The 13714-nt window shown below is 46.5% G+C and overlaps 1 protein-coding gene across 1 annotated transcript in view; it reads right to left on the bottom strand.

The window, feature by feature from the left end:
* Nucleotides 1-550: 550 nt before the first annotated feature.
* lrch2 (leucine-rich repeats and calponin homology (CH) domain containing 2) overlaps nt 551-13714 on the bottom strand; it is a gene marked incomplete at both ends in the record, with an annotated part of 35954 nt that continues 22790 nt past the window's right edge. Inside the window, 9 exons of the mRNA XM_084450472.1 lie at nt 551-670; nt 962-1039; nt 1431-1568; nt 4849-4961; nt 6877-6940; nt 7058-7108; nt 11349-11486; nt 12738-12776; nt 12898-12946. Of these exons, the coding sequence (XP_084306598.1) occupies nt 551-670; nt 962-1039; nt 1431-1568; nt 4849-4961; nt 6877-6940; nt 7058-7108; nt 11349-11486; nt 12738-12776; nt 12898-12946 (790 nt within the window). The remainder of the gene's footprint in view (nt 671-961; nt 1040-1430; nt 1569-4848; nt 4962-6876; nt 6941-7057; nt 7109-11348; nt 11487-12737; nt 12777-12897; nt 12947-13714) is intronic.

A 13714-nucleotide genomic window follows, 5' to 3' on the forward strand; every position in this document is an offset into this window, starting at 1 on the left:
GTGTAGGGCTGGGGCCTGGTGGTGGGGTTGGGGTGTGGTGTGTGTAGGGCTGGGGACTGGTGGTGGGGTTGGGGTGTGGTGTGTGTAGGGCTGGGGCCTGGTGGTGGGGTTGGGGTGTGGTGTGTGTAGGGCTGGGGCCTGGTGGTGGGGTTGGGGTGGTGTGTGTAGGGCTGGGGCCTGGTGGTGGGGTTGGGGTGTGGTGTGTGTAGGCCTGTGGCCTGGTGGTGGGGTTGGGGTGGTGTGTGTAGGCCTGGGGACTGGTGGTGGGGTTGGGGTGTGGTGTGTGTAGGGCTGGGGCCTGGTGGTGGGGTTGGGGTGGTGTGTGTAGGGCTGGGGCCTGGTGGTGGGGTTGGGGTGTGGTGTGTGTAGGGCTGGGGCCTGGTGGTGGGGTTGGGGTGTGGTGTGTGTAGGGCTGGGGCCTGGTGGTGGGGTTGGGGTGTGGTGTGTGTAGGGCTGGGGCCTGGTGGTGGGGTTGGGGTGGTGTGTGTAGGGCTGGGGCCTGGTGGTGGGGTTGGGGTGTGGTGTGTGTAGGGCTGGGGGCAGGGGGGTCCTAGACAGCAGACAGCTGTGTGGGCTTGGAGGCCGGAAGGTCCAGCAGAGCCTGAACCGTCACACCGACCTTCACCAGTCCACGCTCCTCCAGGATGTGGTGGGGCAGACACAACTTGTCCTATTGGGTCGCGCACACACACACACACACACACACACACACACACACTGTAAACACACCCCTCTCTAAAAGCAGAGTCAGGAATCTCATACAGTATATACAGGTGTTTGTTCTTAAACTAATTGGTCAGGTCATCTGTATGTTTCTAGTGGAACAGAGACTAGTATAGCAAAACAAACTCTTGATATGTTTTATTTCTTTGTTGATCGTTTTTTTGTAATCCAATTTTTTGGGGGGGGCAAGAGCATCGATGCCAATATTGTAGTGATGTGTGGTGTTCAGCGCGTTTACCTGTGGGACCCCTAGTTTCTTACACGCGTCCAGGAAGTTCTCTACGTTCCTGCGACACTTGGCCATGCTGAGCTTTGGCTGAGGAATGAGGTGAACAGGCAGGGCTGAGAATTAACACCTGCCACCGGCCAAATGCAGGTACAATTTCCAATTGGCGACTAGATTTCGGAAGGCTGTATAGGCTGTAAAATGTATACTTGGCCGGTAGATTTTTTAATCTACAGTCCCCTTGGCAGGTGACTCACCGTGAGCCAAAAAGTTAATTTTCACCCCTGTTTAACAGGTTCACTGAGAAACGGCTGTGATAATCTGTATGCTGGACTATGTTCATACAGCCGAGATGGTTTTAACCTCTCCCTTATGTTGGGTCAATATGACTCCAATTGAGGGAACATCATTTAGAAGTCAGAAAGGTCAGGAAGTTTGAGTAGTGTCAGATTGTCCTCAGGAAAGGGGATAGGTTACTTACCACCGCGGGGGAGGGTACATGGATGCTGGCGACCGATCTAGGGCGTATATGATTGGCCAGATGGCAAAGAACAACGCCGTCCATCAGAGCTGCCCCGACGTCATCGGGCAGGAGCACCTTCAGTCTGGACTCCAGGTTCTGCGCAAGAATACACACACTCGTCATGCACCCGTTCAAGATTCTGCACAGGAGGACACACACTCGTCACGTACTGTCCTCCTTCATGTCAGTATGAGTCACAGTGAAACCGTTAACGGCCCCACAGTCCTCGCCTCCACAAACACACTCCTCCTCTCCCCCCGGGCCGCCGGCGTGCACCCGGGTGCTCCATGCGCCGTGACGCACGTCGGTCCGGTTCCTCCCCCTCCTGGGCCGCGTTCCCGCTCCTCTTCCCCGAGGACGGATCCAGAGCCGCCAAGTACCTCAGCGCGCGCACTTCGCTGCAGGTGGGAACAGCTGTAGCTAATTGGCGAATGACGCTTACAGCTGAGCACTGCACACCTGACTTCCTACAAGAGCCCTGGGCTGAGTTTCCCAGAGGCACGATGAACGTAGCGCTACGCTGAACGCCGTAGCTTACGATGAACGTAGCGCTACGATGAACGCCGTAGCTTACGATGAACGTAGCACTACGATGCCTCTGGGAAACTCAGCCCTGGACGGACCCTGACCCTCTCTTCCCAACTCTGACTACGAACCCTGGATTACGGACCACTGACTGACGCAGATCGCCTGACCCCGGCCTGGATTACCCTTTCTGATTATTGCTCTGCCCTGAACTGTACTGTAGGGCTGTAACAATTACACATTTTGCTTAACAATCAATTGTCTCTCACGTTGCACAATATGATTGATTTTTTTGGGGGGAGGTGGTGGACTAGGACCTGGTGGGAGGGTTGTAGGTGCCAGAAGGACTCTTGAGCAGTGGCGTTTAAACATACAGGGAACTACATTCTTGCTACTAGTGTGTTTATTTAACACTTCAACAAAGGCCAATAATGTGTGTGTGTGTGTTGGGCTGGGTTGGTCAGCCTGCTTCACAAGATCCCAGAATCTCCAGTGGGTATTAGTGAAAGGCTAATGACATGGCGTGTACAACTCACCAACAATCGCCATGTCACCCTTATCAGCGCCTACGCCCCAACTCTGGAAGCAGACCTCGAGAGCAAAGAAACATTCTATGCCTCCCTAAACTCCACCATAGATAGAACACCTCCCACTGACAAGCTCCTTCTCCTCAGGGATTTTAATGGTTGAGAGGGTAGGCTCTGACCGTGACCTGTGGACAGGAACCCTCGGCCGCCACGGCGTTGGTAAGCTCAATGATAATGGTCCTTGACTACATCATTACCCGCCAGAGGGACAGGAAGGAGGTGCTAATCTCCAGAGCCATTCGTGGAGCTGACTGCTGGACTGACCATCGGATGATCAGAACTAAATTTCAGATGGAAATGCAAGCCTGTGTTCGCATCGGAGGCCAGCAATCCCCCTCTTCGCGTGCGCGAGCAAGCGTGAGAGAAACCTGAGCAGAGAGCAGGGTTGAGTCCCGGCTCCCAGACCAGAGCCTCTGGTTTGGTTTAGTTACTTGCTAGCTACTGTACATTAGTTAGCTATCTTGCTTCTAGACGCTATCATACACACAAACAGCCACTGTCTGGAACTGCAGCCATTATGAAATGCTACACTCTAGTGCTCCGTCTAAACGTTAGCAAAAAATAAATTAAAAAAAAGTATGCATAATTGCGGTTCAACTAAATAATTGCGATTACGTCATGAAATGAAATTGAATAATGTAATAATTGCTACAGACCTAGTAGCCTCCATTAAAATACCCAGCAGGGCTTTTGCATTGTTCTCCGCCTCCTGTGTTGTGCGTATGGGTCCAGTTCCAAACCCAGTCTTAACAAAAACGCTGTGAACCACTAGCTTATTACTAGGTTACAGTTTTACATACTGAAGCAATAACTCACTCAAGGTGTGTGGTAATATTGGTAATTTACCACAGCAATATTGGCGATATACCGTATCACAACCCTGGAGTGAGCTTTTATACAATGGTTACATCATCGGGAAACATACATATAAATGGGATAATGGGATAAATACAGACTATTTCAGTGTCTTTTAGATTTTAGTGAACTCCGCCCTGAAAAGCAGTTCCTAAAACCATCATGTGGCTATGAAATTTCAAATGGTGATCAATAATATTCCCTGGATGAACAGCAATGACATCCAATTTAATGAAGCAATAACTCATGAGAAGGAGTGGTATATCGCCACGTACTGTATGTCGTGGTAAAATGTTGTGGTATGTTGTGAGTGAGAGAGGAGTGAGCGCTCTTATAATCGGTCCAGCAGATTGTGGGGCAGGTCAAAAATATAATATACTGTAGCACAAAATAGAAGGGACTCGCACACTGATATCAAAAAAGGAAGGTGGCAATAGAGTATACCACAACCTCTCATGAGTTATTGCTTCAGTAGGTTTCTTAGCAGCGAAGAAGTGAAAGTGGAGCTTAACTATCACCTTTTTCACCTGCTAAAATAGTTAGGGAGGGGTGTAAAGAAAAACAAATACAGAATTAACATGTGCCCCATCACTGATGTGTGGCCCCTTTCTGTTAATGAAGCAGTGGAAGCAACTATAATGTTAAACATTTAGGAGTCATCTGCAGCTTTATTCTGCAACATCAATATTAACTTTAACAGGAGCGCACAGGGAAAAATCCCATAATGCTCTGCGAACGTGACAGCGTTCACATTTTAAAACAATGGTGGACAAAAATATCTCCGGTGCCAGAGAAAACAAGTAGCTATCAGTACTCTAATGCCACTGACCCAAAACAATTTAGAAAGTTAAATTGAGCACAGCTGTTCATGGTGCCTCTTTTGCTGTTCATGAGCAGCTGGGTTCGACATTGTGCTAGTTTCACATCCCTCAACAGCCAAGCACAGCTGTGTCTAAGTAAATAAATACAGCTTCAGTTAGTTAGCTAGACACAGAAGCTAGTCAACTAGTGATCAGATCGCCTCTTGCCTCTGATAGCTTGGCTGGATGTATTAGAATATACAGTATAATAGGAGCCTCTAAATATTTCAAGATACCGTTTTGCTAGCCGGGCACAGAGAGCACGCGTGCTCATTACAAATTTGCTTCAGGTACTGGAGGTTACGTGTTCAGGACTGAGGATGCACTCAGACAGTGAATTCCAAGCAGGAGAGCATGGAGAAAAATATGAAGGCCCACTCACAGACACCCGGCCTATGGCCATATTGTCATGACAAACAGACAAACATGTAATAGTAGTTACATACATGACACATACATGACCTGATACACTATCACACACACAAACACAAACACATACGCACACAAACACGGTGGTTTTGTAATCGGTGGTTTTGTTGGGCTGCTCACCTGTCGCAGGACGGCGATCTGCTCCATCTCCTCTCGCAGGTGATCCATCTTCCTCCTCATGGTGAAGCTGGGATCGGTGGCAGCGTAGTCCTGGCGGCTGCCTCTGCTAAACGCTGCAAGAGCAGACACAACAAACGGCTAGAGCAGGGAGACCATGCACAATAGGAGACCACACTGCTGGAACATGCAGAAATCATATAGACCCTTTTACTGTTGGTAAACAATTAAGTGTGCGCGCGCATTTTGGCAACAAAAGAATGAACTACGGATGCGCAACACTCGTTACCACCAGGTGCATCAATCAAATGCATCGATTCTATTGACAGGTGTCATTACAGCGATGCGTGCGCAATTTTGAAACAGGATGATGACGTTGCACAGAAAAGGGTCTATGCAGTACAACAGAGACTACATATTATAGCTCTCCTTCAGTCTGGAGTCAGTCAGTCACAGGTATGCTTGTACAAGTGTTGCAGGCCTGTATCTCTCACTATGACCTCTTTCCCACAATGACCTCTCTCCCACCAGCTCTCTGGAGTGGAGTACTTCTGAACATCTTCAACCTGAGTCTGGAAAGAGTCCCAGAGTTGTGGGAAACATCCTGCTTGGTCTCGGTGCTCAGGAAAGGGCGTCCGAGTATCTGGATTGTCTACAGACCAGTGGCATTGACATCCCACATCATTAAGGCCCTGTGGATAGTATCAATGAGAGTTACTGGCCAGAGTGCCAGTAAAGCGCCCAGGATCATCAAAGACCCCTGCCACCCCGATCACAGCCTGTTTCAGCTGCTGCCATCTGGCAAATGGTATCTCTGCTTCAAGGCCCGGACCTGCTCACCTGTAAACTAGACTCATCGTGGGGAAAAAATGACGTGTTCACGATAAGTCTGGACTTTCGCCCGCCCAGAGCGATTTGAGTTTTCCCAGAAAATGGGGCACCAATAAGGGACTGCATTAAGCCGCCCAGAGTGATTTGAGCAGGTGGGAGTACTTGCCTTGACAGACGAACTCCTTAAGCCAATCAGCGTTATAAAACATAGATCAAACTTTTCCAAATCCAGTCGGAAGAATGGATTATCTTCCACACCCCCCAATAAATTCCATAGCATTTGAACGACATTTTAATCTCAATAGGTCTAGGCCTGGTTAAATAAAGTTTAACAAATGAAACGGCATTACAGAAGGTGACTGCTTGCTGTTACAATGGCCAAGGGAGGAACCACAAAGTACTGATAACAGGGGTGTGAATATTGATTGATTGTTTATCTTTCTGGAGAAAAAAATTATAATTTGTGATCGATTTGTGGTTTGTGCCAATGCATTATTATTAGATAATATAATTTGTGAATATATCCTGTGTCATATTATTGAATATAAACTGCATAAAATAAAGTCATAAGATAAAGCTCCTGTGCCATCCAATACTATTCCAGGGCAGTGAGATTAGTTAATGGGTTGCCAAATCCTCTTAAAATGGATATCCTGTATTCACCGTAAAGTGCACTTCAGTACATTTTTTATAGAAAAGTTGGAACACCTATGTGGGAACAGCATGGTCTCTTTTATCCTAACTCATCTACCCTAACCTAAATGTCACAATAACCTGTCAGAGGACATCTCAGTTTAGGCTAACACTCCTCCAGCACGTTCCCACAGGAAGAGGAGGTGGGGAGGTCACAGTCGACAATGGAGTGAGCCGAATTACTGCAGTTAGCTGGAACTCAGGGGCAAAGGTCAACTGAAGTGATGGTAAAAACATCCATCCTTAAAACAAGTGCCAAAGAGCTAGTGAGCGTACTGAGGGATACACACTGTTCAAACACCTCCAAGGTCAGTACCACGCCTCTTGCTTGCCTCGACTGAACACAAGCTGCAACAGGTCGCCTTTTCATGGAACCTCCTTGTTATATTCCATAGAAACCGAGATGCTTCAGGCCATGAGAGCAGGATGCAGCTTGACTTCATCATTGTGCTCTATTACTACTACTGTATCACTATGACAGCGTGATTGTTTACAGATCAACCTCACCTGATCTGGGCTTCAGGCCAAACACGGTCAGGGTTGTGCTGAAATCTGAGCCCCGTATCCCCTCCTGGAGACAAACAGCATTGAACAAGCAGTTCTGCATTACATTTACTGGTACTAAACATACAAAGGGTCATCAAGTTGATGTTTAGTTGAGTTCTTTCACTTTAACAGTCATTCTCACCTCACACTCCTCATTTCCACTGGAGTTCCTCCGAGCACTCTGGCACTTGTACTGGGAAAAGAGAAAATAATTAAGATCAAGATCAACATCAGCTTTATTGTTCCATGAATTAAAAAATTGGCTTGGGCTTTCAGCCATGCTGCTCCTGTAAAAAGATAAGCATTCCCATATAATACAGATAATACAAATCTGTTAGTATACAGTATAACATGGTGCTCGGAGGGCACAGACCTCCGCCCATGAATACATTTTGCGGCTCTGTACGCGCGCATGTGAGGGCGAGCAGGACATGGTTGGTATTGCTTCGGTCGTCAAGAGCTTTATGCCAATCCAAACCCCGAGTCTGACCTTCTCACATTGAGATATGACCATTTCAAAATAAAATCAAATCAAACTTTATTTGTATAGTGCATTTCATACACAGAGGCAAAACAATACACTTTACAAAGAGCAAAGGGGGGATGGACAGAGATCCTACCCCTACATTTTCCAGAGATATGGCTGTTTCAATCCTCCCCCATTGACAATGAATTGGGCGTCTGTGTTTGGGCGGCTCTGTGGCGCCCCCCTCGGGTCGCAGCTGGTGGGCAGAGGTGCGGGCACTCCGGGCTCTCCTCCTACACACCCTAGTCCAAAGCCTGTGTCTCTAGCACCCCCACACAGGGAGCTGGCTTCGTTCTAAGTTTTGTTTTCATCCGTGGATCTGGCCTGTGATTCGGATCCACTCCAAAATAAAAATGCATGACCCTCCCTCTGACAGAAATATATTTTTCTTCGACCCTCCCTGAATGATTAAGGGAAAAAAAAGATTGCCCCCCCCTCCCACCAAATATGCAATATTCATTTTAATATGATAGTTGTATATGATTCTTTATGTCTTCAATTATGTTAAGATCAATATTTTCTTTTATATCAGACATTTTGGTAGAAGAATGTTTCATACCTGACATGTTTCGACAGAGAAACTTCCGTCTTCTTCAGATGTGTCACACAGATGGAATTGTGTGACGCGTCTTTATCAGCTGATGGTATTAAGGAGGTGTGACCTTCCTGTCAATGACAGGTGGGCCACACCTCCTGCCGCCGGCCGCCCCCCCCAGGACAGCGCTCACAATTCCATCTGTGTGACACATCTGAAGAAGACGGAAGTTTCTCCGTCGAAACATGTCAGGTATGAAACATTCTTCTACCAAAATGTCTGATGTAAAATAAAATATTGATCTTATTTTAATATGATGTTAACCTACTCAAAATAAGAAGAAAGCAACTTGAACACAAAGTTAAAATCGAGTCATCCACATGGTTCCGCATGTCATCCACGTTGGTGTCTGTTCAAGAGTTGCTAAATGTACCGTGTCATCTATACTGGGTCACACAAAACTCAGAATTCCGAAAAGCTGAAGAAACCATTTTATTTTGATCGATAAACATTTGAATGACCCTCCCCTGGACTAAAATTAAAAAAGCATTACCCTCCCCTGTTTTCCTCCAGTGACCCCCTCCCATAAATTTTGATTGACCTTGACAATAATGTGTTACAGTATCTGTAGACATAGTTGACATCAGTACAAAGCATTCTGGGCTTTGTAGTAACCATTTTTAAGTAGTCTGAGTTGTCCTCATCTCTCACCATTCTTGGGCAACTGCTGATTTCAACTGGATTGGGTTTCCCCCCATGATTGTTCCAAGGAAAATGTAGAATTAGTCGCAAGGCCTATTTACGCCAATGTCACAATGTCTTAGCAGCAAGACAAAAGCTGTGTTCGGAATCGCTCCCTATTCACTAGTGCACTATATAGGGCGTCAGCCATTTTGTTTGTAGTATCCGAATTCTCCACGGAATTTTTGTTCCCTATATAGTCCACTATTTATTACCCATAATTCACCTTGATTTGCAGGGAACAGTGCATGTACCCTACATTTTCTCCGTTCCCTACTGTACAGTAGATAGTTCACTACATGGTGAACCCTATATAGGGAATAGGGAGTACGGGAACGAGGGAGCGATTCCGAACACAGGTAAAGGATTTGTGGCTCAGGAGTTGACAGGGGACGCGCCCGGGGGCCAACCAATGCCAGGGACGGACAGCGTTGGAGATCTGTTCTTCTGCATGTTTTTCGTATTGGGTTCTTTCTGGGGGAAACCCTTGCGAACACGGGGAGAACAGTTCTCCAACCTTCTTGCTGTGAGGCAACAGTACTAGGTACTGTGCCACCATGCCACAAGTGAGCGATTTTTGGGGGTCAGTGTCTTGCTCAAGGACACTTTGGCACACTCGGGAAGCTGGGATCGAACCGGGGACCTTGCAATCCCCAGGCAGCTGCTCTAACTCCTGAGCTACGTGAGTGAGCCGCCCCACTTCATTTATGCTGTACCAGCGCTGGAGAAAGGTCTGGCTGGACTCATTACCATTCGGGAATAGGAGGAAATAAAACGCTATATAACGCATAACCAGTGGGCAAACATGCAAGGGTGTCCCTATTAGACAGAAAATGTTGTAAACATATTACATATAAATTCTCCATATGAATCGGCGCCACTGATTGGGCAGTAATAAACGAATGACAGGGCTTATTCCCAAAACCTACTGTACATCCGTTGACTCAGACTACACCTCGTCTGATGCTGCGTTCCTATTGGCTGGGAAGTGGTGGGCTGGGAGGTGGGAGTGACGAAGAACGACGTCACCTCCGAGGTAAAAAAGATGGACGTTAGCTAGCTTTGCTTGCCAAAACAGTCGATAACACACTATGCGGTATTTTTGTGTACAAAAAAGGTAGAGAACATGTCCTCAGGTGAGAACAGTTGGGGAATACTGTGTGTACCACTGATTTAAGGAGACACAATTTAGACTGAAATGCTAATAAAACAGTATCACTAAAGTTTTACTTTAGTTACACAGGGAGCAGCCCTCTTGCTCCCGACTTCCAGAGCTAACTGGGGATCGGGTCGAGTGGCAAGAGTACAGGAGTGGGGAGAGGTATTCCCGTTAAAACTCAGTGTAGTATTGCGTAAATAATGACTTCCTGGGCCAAATGGAACCAGGCATGACATCCTGGCCTTGAACTTCCTGGTCCCAGCTGCCCTGCTCCTGGGACTTCTGCGCCTGTTGTGTCTTTGTGTTGTACTGAAGGTTTCTTCACCCCCTGTCTGCCCTGTTCCCTGTGTCGTCACTCCTCATCTCCCCCCGCCATGGTCCCAGTTCCCTCACTACTGCCCTCTAGTCCCTCTCCAGCCCCTCTAGTTCTCTCTAGTCCCTCTAGTTCTCTCTAGCCCCTCTAGTTCTCTTTACAACATGAATATGGAAAAAGTTATGAGGTGCAGAAATTCGTGTTCATTCTTCAGTAGCCTACTTACTACATACTAAATACTTTTGTATTCATCACAAACAAGAATCACAGGCAGTAATGTAGTGAACCTATGACCACAAAATGAAATGATTTCAAGTTGAACAGAAATGTTTTGAGGGTAACACAGAGGCCTGAGATAATGTAAAGGGAATTTGACTCAGCCCAAAATTAATTTTAGGACTACAAGAAAAACATAACGTACTGTAAAATTGAAACGTAAAATAAAAAGTCCCAAACCCACGATAGGAATAAATATGTTTTGCCGTCAACGTAACGTGATGTCTGTCACAAATGCTGTCCCATTCCTTTTTATACCATTTCGAGCCCTTGCAGCCTCTCACACTCAACCACTTTACCAAGTGACGTCAATAAGTCTATGAGAGTTCAGGGCTTGAGGGTTTAGTGGGGACATCAGCACTGGGTCTGTGAGGGTTCAGGGCGTGAGGGTTTAGGGGGGGACAGTGGGACTGAACCTATGAGGGTTCAGGGCTTGAGGGTTTAGGGGGGACAGTGGGACTGAACCTATGAGGGTTCAGGGCTTGAGGGTTTAGGGGGGACAGTGGGACTGAACCTATGAGGGTTCAGGGCGTGAGGGTTTAGGGGGGACAGTGGGACTGAACCTATGAGGGTTCAGAGCTTGAGGGTTTAGGGGGGACAGTGGGACTGAACCTATGAGGGTTCAGGGCTTGAGGGTTTAGGGGGGACAGTGGGACTGAACCTATGAGGGTTTAGGGGGGACAGTGGGACTGGGCCCATGTGGATTAAAGCCTCAGTGCCCCTTCTTCTTCGTCTGTCTCAAGCGTCTGCTCTTGGGTCCGACCCTTGCTGCTTTGCACGCAGCAATCTTGAAAAATATGTTGTGACCTACTTTCAGACTCAACGTGTTAACATGACAGGAATTCAGAGAGGGTCAGCGCGTTCAGCATGGGCCGAGCTGTACCTTTAGGTAATCCTTCCTCAGATACTTGCTCCTCCTCCGTTCCTCGTTCTGGTTGAGCACGGGCGGGACCTCGGGCCACTTCGGCTCCGTGTCTGGCTCCGACTTCAGGCTGCCATCGAAGGAGCAGGACAAGGAGGGCTGCAGAGCAAGGTTGCTATAGTTAACGAAAACTAACAAAAAAACGAAAACTAGGTGTGAAAAAAAAATTTAGTTAACTGAAATAAAAATAAAAACTAGGCTTTACAAAAACATGATAACTAACTAAAACTGTATTATGCATTTACAAAACTAACTAAAATAAACTACAATTACAGAGAAAATGTCTTTAGTTTTAGTCTTTTTCACTTCATACATAAGCCTAGAATTTTGGGTGGATAAGAAATCTATCCACCATTTTTTTTTGCCTTGCCCCGTGCGCCAGATGGTTTGTTTTGCACGGAGTGAAACAATGTGAGCTCGTGAGATCAGGATAGTCTCATGAGGCTAGCGCAGAACTAATATTACTGAATATACTAATATTGAAACTAATAAAAACTACTGTAAACTAAAACTAAGCATTTTCAAAAAATAAAAACTAAACTAGCAAACCTGCTTTAAAAAAAATAATTGAAACTAAACTGAAATTGAAAACAAAAAGTTAAAATGATATTCAAATAAAAACTAATGAATAAAGCAAAACTATTACAACCTTGCTGCAGAGACACCCCATTGAAAGTCAATATACCGTAAACGTGCCATGAAGCTATAGTCACAGCAGCAGAACAGATATCACTGTGTAACAGACAAACCCCATCTGGTTGCATGGTTACAGTATCCTACAATGTGTGACCAGCAAAACAAACATTCACTTAAGTAGAAAAAACTAAATGAATTAGGCTGTGTCCACTGGAGAGCTGTATGTAGCTGAACATCGCCAAGCTTACAGCTGCGTAGAGCGCACTAGAGCTGGAGTTTAGAGCTGGCTAGGCTACCGATGTTTTACAGCTACGTTAGCAATGAGTGTTGTGTTTTTGCCGACTACAGATTAACTAGCCAAGTTAAGATAGCAAGCTATTGTTAGCTAGTGCTAACGTTTGCTGTTTCTGCGGTTTTGCCAAAAACTGACCGTCCTCGCCGTCAGAAAAGTATTTTACAGCCTGCGCTCTAGCCCAAAAAGTTAAACTTGGGTCGACTGCTGTCATATGAAATATGCTTTATAAATAAAGGTTTACTTACCTACTTACTTACTTACTTACTTACTTACTTACTTACTTACTAAACAATGAGAAAACAGCGCCAGCTCTAAAACACAGCTTGCCGGTGGACACGCGCCCTTAGGAACACATTGGAGAGCTCAGGTGATGATGGGGTGAGTAAACAAACATATGAGTGTAATGGATGACCTCTGACCTCAGAGAAAGCTGTGTCTTCGTCTGTAAAGTCAGGGTCCTTTCCACAGACATGGAGAGAGAACAACATGACAACTGAAACGTGGCACGGACAAACGATACTGACGGATGAATGAAATGAAGAGTGATCACAGTACAGCACAACGACAGTCTCCCTGTACCTGTCCGCTCAGAAGGGCTGCCCCACTGCTGCCTTCATCCAGAGAAGCACTGAGAGAGAGAGAGAGAGAGAGAGAGAGAGAGAGACAACATCGCCTTTAAATGTTTGACTGTTGACGTTTCCAGGGACTGAAACCTTTCAAAGCAGGGTGACCGAGTAGGGGATCCGGGATGTGGCCAGGAGCCATCAGGGAGAGTCAGCAGTGGGGGGAGGCCAACCACCAACAACTCCTAACTCACTTTTAGAAGTGAGATGGGATGGGATCTATAACCTTGACCCAGACTTGGTTTTAAAATACGTTTTGGACGATCCGATCACAAGTGGACAGCGAGACACATCGTCGTTTACACCTGTCTATCATGCGTCTCCAAATGTGTCCAGCTGACCACTTGTGTTCGTATGTAGTAACCATAGTAACTCACTCCTGCCTGTGTGCGTGTCGCACAGCTGTTCCAAATAAGTAAACCAAATCAATAATCATTCGGTTTGACTTTGAGCAGATTGAAAAAAGGCAGAGCTGGTTGATGCTGCCAGGGAAAGGGATGTCTGGGGCCCCCTGCTGGAACTGCTGCCTCCGCGACCCGACCCCGGATAAGCAGATGAAGATGGATGGATGGATGGAGATTGAAAAAAGTGTGCATGAAAGCAACCAAAGAACTAATGAGCATAGTAGGACAATTCCAACTGTTTCGATTGATAAGACAAGTCATTTGCAACTTGTAAAAGAGCGTAGGATAAGGTGAAAAAGGAGAAAAATTATCCTGCATTGATGACGTGTTTTCCTGTTACGTCTTCGTCGGGGACGCATCAGGACGCAT

The sequence above is a fragment of the Borostomias antarcticus genome, assembly GCF_949987555.1.
Source record: "Borostomias antarcticus genome assembly, chromosome: 15".
NCBI classification, from domain to species: Eukaryota; Metazoa; Chordata; class Actinopteri; order Stomiiformes; family Stomiidae; genus Borostomias; species Borostomias antarcticus.